The sequence below is a fragment of the Marmota monax genome, unplaced genomic scaffold, assembly GCF_021218885.2.
Source record: "Marmota monax isolate L192 unplaced genomic scaffold, Marmota_monax_Labrador192_F-V1.1 WCK01_AAM20220418_F8-fsc00051, whole genome shotgun sequence".
Lineage (NCBI taxonomy): Eukaryota > Metazoa > Chordata > Mammalia > Rodentia > Sciuridae > Marmota > Marmota monax.
In genome coordinates this window covers 9,947,758-9,960,584 of record NW_026695202.1, presented here as the reverse complement: position 1 = coordinate 9,960,584, position 12,827 = coordinate 9,947,758, and the positions used below count along the sequence as shown (strand labels likewise).

Below are 12,827 nucleotides of genomic sequence, written 5' to 3'. Positions count from 1 at the left end.
GTAAATCTTTTCCCGGCACGAATAACACTTGTTAAAAAAAAAAAAGAAGTGGGAAGGGAGGGGGACGCGCAAGTGCGCGATTTTCTTATTAAAAACAAGAGGAAGACAACTGTACAGGTTTTTTCTCCCAGCTCCCGGTGCGAAACGTGAGCACGAGCCCTGGACAGGCGGACACAGACACATGCACAGACCCAGCTGCTAACGCTACTCGGCAAAGCCAAAACCGACTGCAAGTCTGACGGCCACTCCCCGCCCCTCCCCCTCCCCGTCTACAGCTACTTATAAAAGATTCAGAAGTAAAAAGAGGTCGGTCGGGAGGTTTCCTCAAGTGGCTAGTGAGACCTAGTCTTACACAGGGACAGCAAAACAGTCCTCCTAGGGCACATCCATCAGTTGTGTGGAAAAACCCAAGTTAGCAGGGCACACTGAGGCACTTGGCTGACTACCCTCCCTTCCCCAAAAGTTTCCACTCCCACTTAACAGGGGACTTTGCCAAGCCACAAAGACCCTCCGATGCCTAGTTCCCAGCTGACTGGGAGAAGCATTGGCTTCTCCCAACCAGCTGTCACCTGGACCCCCTCCCCTTCCCTAAGACAATAGAGGCCACTAGGACACCAAAGTGAGGAGGAACTGGCCACTGGCTCACCACCGGGAGGTCCACCTCTCTCCTTTGCCGCTGGTGGCTGTCACCGCTTTCCTCCGCGCAAAGGCTCTGAGACTCTCACAAGGGGCACCCAACTTCAAGACACTCCCACAGCGCCCCAGTTCCTGGGCTCCCTCTTGTCCAGCAAGAACAAACTGCCTCCCCCACCTACCTTCATAGCAAACAAACCTCCCAAACCCCTGACCCCAGAGACTACTAGCGAATCCACAGAACACAATGTGCAAGCCCATCCCGGCACCACAGCGCCCAGGTCTGTCGCTGCTGTCCTTGCACCACTGTTAAGGAAAAGGGGACTATCCCACAAATTTTGAGGAATCCAAATTCTGTCTCATAAAGTCAGAATAGAATGGGGCAAAGGGTTGCAGAGGAGGATGGAGAGAGAAAAGGAGGAGAATATTTACAGAAAACAGAGAGGAAGGAGTGTCCATAGAGAAGCCTTGGCTGTCACTTCTTCTTGCCGGCCCTCTTGGCACTGGACTTGGCTTTGGGCTTCACTGGTTTGGCCTTCTTGGGCTTGGTCGCCTTCACGGGCTTGGCTTTGACGACCTTGGGGGTTTTGGCTTTCCTGGGCGTGGCAGCCGGCTTCTTCTTGGCCTTCTTGGCTGGGGGGGCTTTGGGCTTCTTGCTGGGGGCTTTGGTGGCAGCCTTCTTGGGCTTGGTTGCCTTCTTTGGCGTGGCCACCTTCTTGACTTCTTTCTTGGCCTTCTTGAAGGCCACGGACCTCTTGGGCTCGTCGCTCTTGGCCAGACGGAAGGACCCCGAGGCACCCACCCCTTTGGTTTGCTTGAGGACGCCGGTGGTCACCAGGCGCTTGATGGACAACTTGATCTGGGAGTCGGCGTTCTCCCCCACCTTGTAGTGACTCTTGATGTACTTCTGGATGGACTGGCGCGAGGAGCCGGCGCGGTTCTTCTCGGCCTGGATGGCAGCCACGATCATGTCTGAATACTTGGGGTGGTCTGTGGACTTCTTGGAGGCCTTGGCCCGCTTGGGTTTGGCCGCGGGAGTGGACGTGGAGTTCTCGGTCATGGTGGCCCTCCTGGTCCTGCTGCCGAAGGCGCCTTCCAAAGGACCAGCCCTCGTCGGAGGCGGAGCGAAGCCTGACTCGGGGTCTGCTCTCAGGCCCCTGACCCGCGGGCCAGTGCGGGGTCCGGCTGGCGGGGGTGCGGGCGAGGGCTCGCGGCCTCTCCTGCCGGGCGCGGGTCTCAGGAGGGCTCGCCGGGCCGGCTCTGCGTGGCCCGGCGGCGCGGGTGTGCGCTCGGCTCAGGCGCCGGGCTCGGGCTCAGGCTCCTGCTCAGGCTCTGCCTCCGCCTCTTCTGCCTCCCTTTTCCCAGCTCCGCGTCTGGCGCTCGGGCGGCGCATCCGGGTATTTAGCGGCGGCGGGCGGACCGCGGTGAGGACAGGGCTGCTGGCTGCCTGCTCCCGGCCCGGAATGGCGCCGCGCCGCCGCCATCTGTGTTTCTTCCGCCGAGCAAATCCGACCTTTCCCCCCGGCCCGGGCCTTCCCGCCCCCCGCCGCCGCCCGGGGCCGCTGCCCGGCTCCCTGGGCTTCCCTGCTGGGCAGCCCGCCGGCCCCGCCGCCGCCCCCCGCGCCCGCCACGCGCCCCAAACGGCGCCGAGGACCGCCGGGGCGCCGGGACATTTCCCCTTTGCGGGGGGCTGGCTCTGCGGGGCCGGGGAGCACCGCGGCGGGAAGCACCCCGTTGCAAAGCTCCCCCCTGGGGCTACCAGCGACCCGGCTCCCGGCCCACTGCGACGCCCCCCGGCCCCGCGGCGCGGCTGGAAAGCAGCCCCAACTAACACACGCGGCCCCGATAGGGGAGACTCCCAGCCGGGCTGAGCCGGGACAGGGGGGAGGGGTCGCTCCCCCGGGGTCCGGCCACCTCTCGGGGGTCACCCCACCCCCGACCCCCCCGCACCCCTACCCCCCGTCAGTCCGCGGGCCCCCCCGAGGAAACTTTCCCTGGAAGAGTTGGAAGAGCACTTTCAAACTTCGTCCCTTCCCCCTCCGGAGTCCTCTCCCCCAGCGAGCCCCCCGACTTATGCGTCGAGGTCCCCTCCTGAGGCCGGACCCCCAGTACCACCTGGGTCCCCAGAGAGATGGGAAGGGGCCCCCGGGTGGCCTGCTCCCCTGGAGGACCCCCACATCCCTCACGGAGAGATCATTTACGTGCCTCCCTCGGCCTGGGAGCCTTGGGGCGGAGGAGGCCGAGCTCGCTGCCCCGCACCCCGAGGCCCAGCCTGGGGGTCCAGCCCCCCTCCCAAGGTCCCTAGGAGCCTATTGGGTGTAGGGTGTGGGGGGTCCACAATGGAGGAGCTGCCCCAGAGGCCAGCCAGCCCGTTGGTCCTGGGCGTCCCAGGGATGAAGAGAGGCCCTGAGTGCTTTCGAGACTTGGGGAAACGGGGTGCTGCAGGCCGGGCGAGGAGGGGTCCCATTCCCCGGCTCGTGACTGATCTTCGGGAAGAGTGCAGTTATCCAGGGAGCCCACCGCCATTTTGCTGGGAAGATGCAACGTCTTTGTTAAAATGTAAACATTTCCTCCTGGAGCTCCGCAGGTACAGACCAAGTGGACAAGGGGCGCCACGGTCTGTGCGCAGTCCTGGGCTACAGACCTGGGCTCGGGGTGGGGCTTTAGGGGCTCAGATGCCCGCAGAAGGAACCCCAGAGACCCCAGGAGCCCTGCTCACGGTGCCAGGTCCTCTGGGCAGGGAGTGGGATCCTTGCCGGGATAGGACTCTGGGACGCTTGCTCCTGGGCCCCTCCCTCAAACAACCCGCTTTTATTCCTTAGCAAAAAGGTCTGTCACTCTTTAATTGAACAATACACTGGCAGTGGGTTTTTGTAGCTGGTCAAAATAAGCACATCCCTGGTATGGCCGGCCAGGGAGCTGTGTGCAGACCGTCCTGCCCGGGAGGGGTGGGGGAAGGAAGGCTTAGGATGGGGGGATTGTAATTGGGGGGCTGCTGGGAGGGCTCCTGCTGGACCTGGGAGTCCAAGGCGAGTGAGTGGGTTCCCCCCACACACCATGGGATGGGTTAATCCAAATGACGAGGGGGAGGGGAGGAGACAGGGAGGGGGAGGCCCAGACGTTGGAGATGCCTTCTCCCAAGGCTTATCTCCGTGGCACAGGCCGCAAAGAGAAGCCCAAGGGCCAGGTTGGTTGGAAGGGTCAAGGTTCTCATTTCTGTGATGTCGATTACCCTGAGGTTTCCTGATTTTAAGACACAACATTGTAGTAGGTTTGTTTTGGCTATTTTCAAAAACAGTTCTGCGGGTGCCCACTAAGATCTGGAAGGGGAAAATGCATTCCCAAAGAGCTACCCCTAAACCACTGTTCCACCCTGCGCTCCCAGAGACTGTCACCCCCACACCCGCCCCCAGGCCCATTTTGCCTCAGAATAACGACTGCTTGAATCCAGTGACAGGAGGCTGAAAAACATAATTCGCGCAGCGCACTACAGTTTGCAAAGTGCTTTTCACCAGTTTCTTGATCCTTTGTGCCTCCCGACTGGGAGGCAATGTGATCAGTACCCCATCACCCCCAGTTGACCGTGGGGGCCACCGAGCTTGGAAGGAGGGGTGGGGCAGGGCGCTGCCAGCCCTCTCCTGGGGAGACCCCGGCCTTCAGTTCATTTTGCGGCTCACCCGCCTCGTCCCCGCCCGTCCCCGCCCGTCCCTGCGACCTGTGAAAGCCAGAAATGGGGGAGGGGTCGGCGGGAGCGGGCCACCAGCCTGCGGACACCCTGCTCCCCCTTCGTCGCCCGTCCCTGTTGGGAAGCGCTGGAGGGGGAGGGGAGGGTCCCGGGGGCTGGGGCCCAGGCCCGGGCTGGCGGGGTCGGGGGGCAAAATGAGGAGAGGCCGCCTCCAGTCCGGCGTGGCCTCGCCCTGTGGGCGCTGCCGGGCCGAGGCCCCGGGGCCCCCTCGCAGGCGCAGGCGGCTCTCGGGTCCCTGCCCGCGCAGGGCCGCTGGCCGGCCGCAGAGGTGTCGCCCCCAGCCCCCGCCCTCGCCACGCGAAGCCCTTTAAAGGCCGGAGCCGCAGCGCGCGGGAAGCCGCTCCTGGGAAATGTAGTCCCGGCAGAGCCCCGCGCCGCCCGCCGACCCTCGGCCTCCCGCGCCGGGCGTGGGTGCACCTGGGACTCGGCGCTGTCACAAAGGGGCGCTGCCGGCCTCGCGCTGGCGGAAGGTCAGGTGAAATCCTGCGTGGACAGGTGGACCCGCAGCCAGGACTGGGCGCGGGCGGTGGGGGTTCCAGCGTCCACGGAGCCCCGACACACAACATCTCCAATTCGCAAACCGGGGGCCCAGAAAGGCTTGATGACACCCCAGGGCCGACAGACGCCCAAGCCATGCCCCTTCCGTCTGCCCCCGTGGGCTCGTGAGACCTTGGCAAGGCGGTCACCCGTGTTTTGGACTAGGAATCCTAAGGTGTCCGCTTCCTATGTGTGACACACTGGTACATGCAGGGATCCGGCCGTGAGTGAGGAGAGGGGTCCCTGCCCCGTGGAGGAAAGAGAAGCATAAAGAATAAACCGAGATTATACAAAACGCTTGAAGGTGATGGTTGTAAAGAACAATCAGAGCGGGGTGGGGAGGTAGAGGCAGTACGGAGTGGAGGTGGTTTGCAGTTTTAAATGGGGTGGTCCCAGGAGCCTCATTAAGAAGCTAACATTTGAGTAAAAACTTGAAGGAGGTAAGGGAGGGAGCCATTTTTATTCTTAGTGGAAGGTTCTTCCAAGCAGAGGGAAGAGCTAGTGCAAGGGCCCTGTGGTAGGAGTGGGCAGAGTAGCCAGATCAAGGCAGGCAGGGAGGAGAGTTTAAAAAGGTGTGAAGGGTGGGTAAGTAAGGCTTAGAAGGAGGAATCTGGGGAGGGCAATGTGCTTGAATCCAATGGCAGGTTTTGTGTGTAGGGCCTTAGGTTTTCACCGAGTGAGAAGCTATTGGGGCGCTCTGAGCAGAGGAGGGCATGATCCCACCCGCGGCACCTCTGGCTGCTGAGTGGAGAAGAGGCTGCAGAGGCCTAGGCCAGAAGCAGGGTTAGGCGCTGTTGCAGGGTCCAGGTGGTCAGGGGAAGGAGGAGGACAGAGGGCGCGGTGGGACCTGATGTGGAGGTGGAGGTGACGTAGAGGTGCTGGCAGAGGACACCAAGAGGGAGCAACAGAGGGGTGAAGAGAAGCACAAGGAGGAGGTGTGTGTCCTGAGGCTCAGGAAGGAGAGAGGGTCGATGCCACAGGCCAGGGCAGCAGACGTCCGTCCTGCCCTTAGCTGGAAGGTGAAGCTCCTGGGGTTCCGGAGCACCTCCCACCCTCTGGGACTCACAAACAGGGACTTGGGGGCCTCCAGCCTTGACATGTCTTCCCTTCAGGGACAAGAGGAAGCAGGGACTGTGGCAGGGGGCAGGTTGTGCGGTGAAGGATGAGGAAAGAGTCCGGGGGACAGGACCTGGGCTGGGGAGGGTGAGTGGGATTCCGCGGGGACGGCTGTGTGTCAGGGCAGGGTGGCAGGAAGGGGCGTGGGTGACTTTACCAGCAGCAGGAAGGAGCCTGGCTGGGGAGCAGCAGGAGGGGCAGGCCAAGGAGCCTTGAGCAGGGGCAGGAAGGCCTGGGACTCCTTCCCGGTGACACAGCCAGAGGCTGCGGGGTGCGGGGCAGACCCTGTCTGAGAAGTGGCGGCCCCTGGAGAGGCCTGAAGACTAGGCCTGGATTTTAAGAGACCAGAGTGACAGGTACAGAGAGAGGTGATGGAGGCCAAGGGGCCCGACGTCCAGGTGTCCACAGGAGGCCAGGGTGTGGACTGCGGGACAGGGGAGGGTTTGCAGAGCCTGAAGGGAGAGGCAGAGGTGCCCAGGAGGCAGATGGCCGGGGAGTTGGGGGTCCAGAGAGCTCTGGGCTGAGGGGGACAGGGAGTGACGTGAGCTTTCTCCAGGAGTGTGATGGAGGGGGGAAGCCTGCCAGGAGCTGCAGTGGGGGAGAGCCCGGCCGGCCACCCCTGCCCCCTGGACATCCGAGCCAACCTCAGGGCCAGCCCAGGACCCTCCTCCGTGAAGCCCCGTGGACTCCAGTTCTCCCTGGTCCGTGCGTCAGTGTCCTCTCCGCCTCACAGTGTGGTTCAGATGGGGGCAGCTCTGCACCCCCGAGGGCTAGCTGGCCGTGCCCGCTGCAGAGAGGTGGGGTGAAGTAACTGGCCCAGAGTCTCCACGGAGCAAGTGGCAGGGCCGGACTGCAAACCCAGGCGTGCTCGACATGGGAGTTTGACTGCTCTGTGGCTTCTTCATGAAGAACAAGTGCAGAAGGAAAGGCCGGTGGCCAGGGTGGGAGCTCCTCCGGCCCAGGGTTCAGGGCACTGGGCCCTTCACTCCCCTACCACCCTCTGCCCTTCTCTTGGAAATGCAAGGTGTTGCCACCATTGTTTTGCTTTTGTTTTTGAGACTAGATGGAGCCCAGAGGCGCTTTAACATCGAGCTGCATCCCAGCCCTTTTTAGACTTTAAATTTTGAGACAGGGTCTCACGATGTTGCTGAGGCTGGCCTCGAACTTGAGATCCTCCTGCCTTAGCCTCCGTGTGGGTGTCCAGGTGGGAGCCTGGCTTAGACATTCTCATACTGTGTTCAGCAGGTCAAGTGCACTCACACTGCTGTGCAGTCTGGATTCTTCATCTTACAAAACTGACTCTTCACCCTTGAATAGCTTCTTGTGCCCATCCCATGACGCAGCCCCACACCTACCATTGCTGTTCCTATGAACTCACCAACTCTAAGAGCTTCCTATACAAGTGCAGTCATTCTACTTGTTGGTCTTCATTTTCCTGGTCCTGGGAATCAAACCAAAGGGTGCTCTATCATTGAGCTGTATCCCTAGTTCCCCCCCTTTTCTTGAGACAGAAAGCTTGCTGAGCTGCTGAGGCTGGCCTCAAACTTGCCATCCTCCTGCCTCAGCCTCCCGAGTAGCTGGGATTACAAGGCTGCCCGACTGGCCCCAGTGGAATCAGACAATTTTGTCCTATTGTGACTAGCTTATTTCACACAGATCCTGTTTCCAAGGTCCATTCATGTTGTGGCACGTATCAGAATTTCTTCTTTTAGAACATGGTGTGAGGTTCCGTTGGCTGCATGTACTGTACCTTCCCTCAGGTTTCGGGGGCGAGGCTGTGGGCATCTCTGGGGAGCGCTGCTGTGGTCCTGTGCTGTTCCCTGGGTGGCGCGGGAGGGGCCCGGTGTGCGCGGAGTCCCCCTGGACCCTCCCCGTGCCAGGTGCCACCCTGCCCAGGCCCAGGCTGTCGCCATGTCCTGAGACGCCGAGCTGAGCTGGAGGCAGGTGGACGCTGTCCAGCCACTACGCAGCAGAGGGAGGGACATTCGTAAACGCGGACCCTCAAATGTCGGATGCTCTTCAACCGAAAGAATCCAAGTGACACTTGGTCCAGGTGAGGGCACCCCCTATTTCCAGCAGGTTCCCAAAGTGTAACACAGGACTGAGCTGAGAAGAGGGGACTCAGGCCTGCAGGGCAAGGCGGTGTCCCCTGAGGGAGGGGACCGTCCCTTGTCCCTTGTGACCCATCCCTCTGTCTCCAGGTCTTGCTCTGGGGTCCTCAGTAGCCCTCGCCCCCCCCCCCAACCCCCGCCTGCCTGGTCTGCTCCACAGAGCGTGAGTCTCCCGCAAAGTGCAGAATTCAGGCCGCAAGGAAAGGGGGAGAGGTGAGCGGCTGGCCGAGGGACTTCGAGTCAGGCCTGGTCTCCCAGAATCCAGACTGCAGCGCTCTCCGGGCACAGTGCTTGGGGTCAGTTCATGTCAAGCCGTGGCCAGAGCACAGACTAGTTGTTTGTTTGTTTGTTTAAATATTTTTTATTTGTTCTAATTAGTTATACATAACAGTAGAGTTTTGCATTTTGAGACAGCTTATATAAGTGGAGTGTGACTTCTCATTCATCTGGTTGTACGTGATTTGAGTTACACTGGCCGGGTAATTGTATATGCACATAGGCTAATAATGTCCAATTTATTCTACTATTTTTCCTATCCCAGGCCCTGTCCCCTCTTTTCAATCCCCTCTGTTTAGTCCGGAATACCTCTATTCTTCCCCCACCTAACTGTGAATTAGCATCCACATATGAGAGAAAATATTGGGGCCTTGGTTCTTTGGGATTGGATAATTTCACTTAGCATAATATTCTCTAGTTCCATCCATTTACCAGCAAATGCCATAGTTTCCTTCTTCTTTTTTTTTTTAATTTTTAAATATTTATTTATTTATTTTTAGTTGTAGTTGGACACAATACCTTTATTCCATTCCCAGGTCCCCACGCATTCTAGGCGAGTGCTCTACCGCTGAGCCACAATCCCAGCCCTAGTTTTCTTCTTTAAAGCTGAGTAATATTCCAGTGTATATATGTAACACAGTTTCTTTATCCATTTATCTGTTGAAGGGCACCTAGGTAGGTTTGTTTTTTGATACCAGGGATTGAACCCAGGAGCACTTGACCACTGAGCCACATCCCTAGCCCTTTTTATATTTTATTTAGAGACAGGGTCTTGCTAAGTTGCTGAGTGCCTCATTAAGTTGCTAAGGCTGGCTTTGAAACTGTGATCCTCCTGCCTCAGCCTCCTGAGCTGCTGGGATCACAGGTGTGCAGCACCATGTCCGGCACAGACTAGTTTTATAGGCCCCGAAGCTTATTTGACTATAGGGTCCTCTTCAAAACCCCACAAAATTATAAAACAAAACTAGGTAAAAAGTGATTTTATATTAAGAATGAGACAGATTGAAAAAAAAACAAAACTGTAGAAGACCAGTTATGGTGTGATGCCTGTCACCTGAGCCCAGTGCTCAAGACCCACCTGGGCAACAGAGCAAGACCCTGTATTAAAAGAAACAAAAAAACTGAAAAATATCACAAAGTCCAGAATCGTCATGTTTGTATTAATTAACTGACCTACGATGCCAGGGTCCCCGTGAGGACTTGCAAGGGGCTTGAGCAATGGAGGGACCCTGAGACGTGAGTGTGGACAGCTTCCCAGCAGAGCTGTCCCTGAAGGCAGCGTGTTCCTGCGCAGGGAGAAGCCGCCCTTGTCTTCATGGCTCCCGGGTCTCCGTCCTGACCCTCCAGCCTGTGCCTGTGCTGTTTCCTGCGGGGGAATGAAGCCTGTGGGGGGGCAGGGCAGCCTGTGTGCCGACCTTGAGATGGGGGTCACCTGGAAGGTGGGGGGCGGGATGTGATCCAAGGATTCTTAAATGAGGAAGAAGGAGGCGGGAGGGAAGAACCCGACACAGGAGAAAGGCTGCCCCTTTGGACCCACCCAGCCCCGGAGGTTCCAGGGCTGTTCTGGGAGAGACCTCAAGAGGGAGACACGGGGCTTCTTAAGCACGGGTAGACGCTGGAGGTGCAGGAAGTAAAACCGCCCGAGAGCTTCAGACTGCTTTCTCTGAGGAGGGCAAACCCGGCTCCCGGGGGCTTTATTTTCGACCTCACACTCCTACAGTGTCTAATACCATAGCCCATCAGCACGAGTTATTCTGTAAGATGAAGAGGGCACGGCCACAGTCAGCACTCACCTGCAGGCGCAGATCCCTGGTCCAATCCCAGCCCTGCAGGAAGCAGGGAGAGGACAGGGGGGTCTTCATAACGTCAGAAACACTCGATGAAAAGGCAAATTATCACCTAGAAAAAGCCTTGGGGTACAGAGGAGCAGCGGCAGACATCCTAAGACATCAAAGGCTCAAACAAATGCCCCAAAGAAAGCCGTGACCCCCCATCAGGAGAAAGTTGATGAACACTGTTTCTAGAGAAATCAGTACAAGGAGCTCATTTCACGTCACAGGCCACGGAGCCACACAGCTGTGAACAGCAGCAAGTCGAACTTTCCACCAAGATTAACTAAGACTTTTAGAAATGACGGTGGGGCTGGCCGAGTGTGACAGAGGCACACCGAGTCCCACCCACGGGCATCAGCGTCCCGCCAACCTATTTAGATAACAATTTGCTTCTAGGAACAAGGACCTTAAATTGGTCAGACTCAGCCTGGGTCCAATCAGACAAAAGAACGGGGGCAAAACACACTGAGGACATTTGGCAGAATGCTCGGCCAGGACCTGCTGACGTTAATGTCACAAAGGTCCACAAGCCGAGCTAGCACGGGGATGCACGCCTGTAATCCCAGCATCGAAGGAGGCTGAGGCAGGAGGATCGAAAGTTCAAAGCTAGCCTCAGCAACTTAATGAGGCCCTCAGCAACGCAGCAAGACCCTGTCGCAAAATAAAAATAAATAAATAAAAAGGGCTGGAGATGTGGCTCCGCAGTAAGGCACCCCTGTGTTAAGTCCACCGCATGCCCCCCAAAAAACAGATGAAAAAACGAAGAGCCACAAAATGCCAGAGATTGATTCCGTCTTAAAGGAGACAAAGATACCTGGCAATCAAACTCAACATGCGACGAGGACACTCCAGGAATCTTGAGCAAAGTCGATTGTGACTTGTGGTGCCTGTGACCCGCTTCCGGGGTGTCTCCCTGGGCTGTGGTCATGCAGGCCAATGTCCTCGTGCTTGAGGTGTCACTGATGATGGCGTCAGAGCGTCGAGTGCCCCGTTGCTGCATCTGGGACCATTCAGCAGGCGCATGTGTTAAAATGTAGACACAGCTGTCTACTCTGCATACAGTCGGCTCAGCGCACCGTGGGCTCAACCAACCGCAGACCAACAATATGCAGAAAGAGGGCCACAGCTGCAGTTGGGTGGCAGAGCACTTGCCCATTGTGTGGTTTCAGCCTCTCACTGCAAGAAGGAAAGAGAGAAAGGGGGAGGGGAGACGGGGGAGGGGGAGGGAAGATAGCGCATTGTGCTGAACTTGCCGACTCCCTGTCCTCAGCCTGGTTACTCTTTCTCCAAACAATACAGTGTAACAACTGGGCACACAGCGGTTATCTTGCATTAGGTAACAGACTGACTGTTATGTGTATGGAGGGCCTGCGTCACTCCTGTGCAAATTCTACCCCATATTACATAAGGCACATCAGCATCTGCAGATCTCGGTGTCCAAGGAATGCTCTGGAATCCAGCCTCGTGGACACCGAGGGACAACGGTCTTATCTTTCAACACAGAGCTCGGCAGAGAAAGCGAGGGCTGTGGAGGGGAGCGGCTGTGAGCCTGGGCAGGCGCGCGGGCCCTGGGTGCTCTCCTGGCGCAGCGCAGTGTCAGTTTGAAGATGCTCCCGGTAAGTTGGGGGGTGCTCGAGGTCAAGCGAGTCTTGCGGGAAGCTCCTTCTAGGACACACCCCGGAGCAGCAGGGCAGGCGTGCCAGCTTCCTGGGCTGCCTCTGTCCTCAGTGCCACCCACCCCTGCCCTGTCCTCAATGCCATGCCATCCTGGAGCCCCACCCCCACAGCACCTCCAGGAAAGGCTGGACTTTCCACAGGGGCCTCCTGCCCCAGCCCCTTCCTCCCTCCCTCTTCTCCTACGTCAGGCCCATGATGACGCCAGACCCGGATCCTGGTCCAGAGCTTGGCGTCGACGCTGAGTTTGACAGACACTGGGTTCAGTCCTGGTGCTGCCTGTGGTCTTCTGAGGCCCTGACCTGCGCTGGTCTGTGTCCTCACCTGCGCTCATCACCATCCCCAGGGCTCTGAACACTCAACATCAGCACTGTTTTCCTGACGTTGGGCACGTGTTCTGCCATCCGAGTGGGCAGCTGAGCTTGACCTGGTGCCCCTCGTGTGAGCCAGAGCCTGCCTGGAGGAGGAGGTAAGCAGGGGTCCATGGTGGGGGGACGAGGGCACCTTAGAGCAACACAGAGAGGACGTTCCACAAAAGACAGCAAAGTTCTTGCTCTGAGTCCCTCCCTCCAAGGTACCAAGTCCAGCTGACCCTGACCCTGGACTTCAGAGGAGGAGCAATGGCCTTCCCAGAATAAAAGGCAAAGACTTCTAGAATCAAAAATTCAGAATAACAGAGTCACAGGAGCTAAGAATTCTGGACCCACTTATGTCACTTTATATTCTAAAATGTAAAGGGTCAGAGTGGCCCTCTCTTACAGTTACTGGGCAAATCCTTCTCTCCTACTCCACGCATCAGGCTCTGATGCACCAGCCGGTGCCCTGACCAGCAGCGGGCACCAGAGGGACATGGCATGGAGACAGAGGCCCAGGCCCATGCGCAGGACCCAGCTGCCCGCCTGG

General features: G+C 58.4%; 1 protein-coding gene across 1 annotated transcript; it reads right to left on the bottom strand.

Annotated features, from left to right (window-relative positions):
• Nucleotides 1-35: 35 nt before the first annotated feature.
• LOC124082909 (histone H1.0) lies at nucleotides 36-2,064 on the bottom strand. The gene has a single exon (XM_046429434.2). The coding sequence runs from the start codon at nucleotides 1,691-1,693 to the stop codon at nucleotides 1,109-1,111; it is 585 nt and encodes a 194-aa protein (XP_046285390.1). The 5' UTR covers nucleotides 1,694-2,064; the 3' UTR covers nucleotides 36-1,108.
• Nucleotides 2,065-12,827: the final 10,763 nt, after the last annotated feature.

Bases quoted from the DNA above. Each gene is read 5' to 3' on its own strand.
- LOC124082909 (XM_046429434.2), bottom strand. From the start codon at position 1,693: ATGACCGAGAACTCCACGTCCACTCCCGCGGCCAAACCCAAGCGGGCC.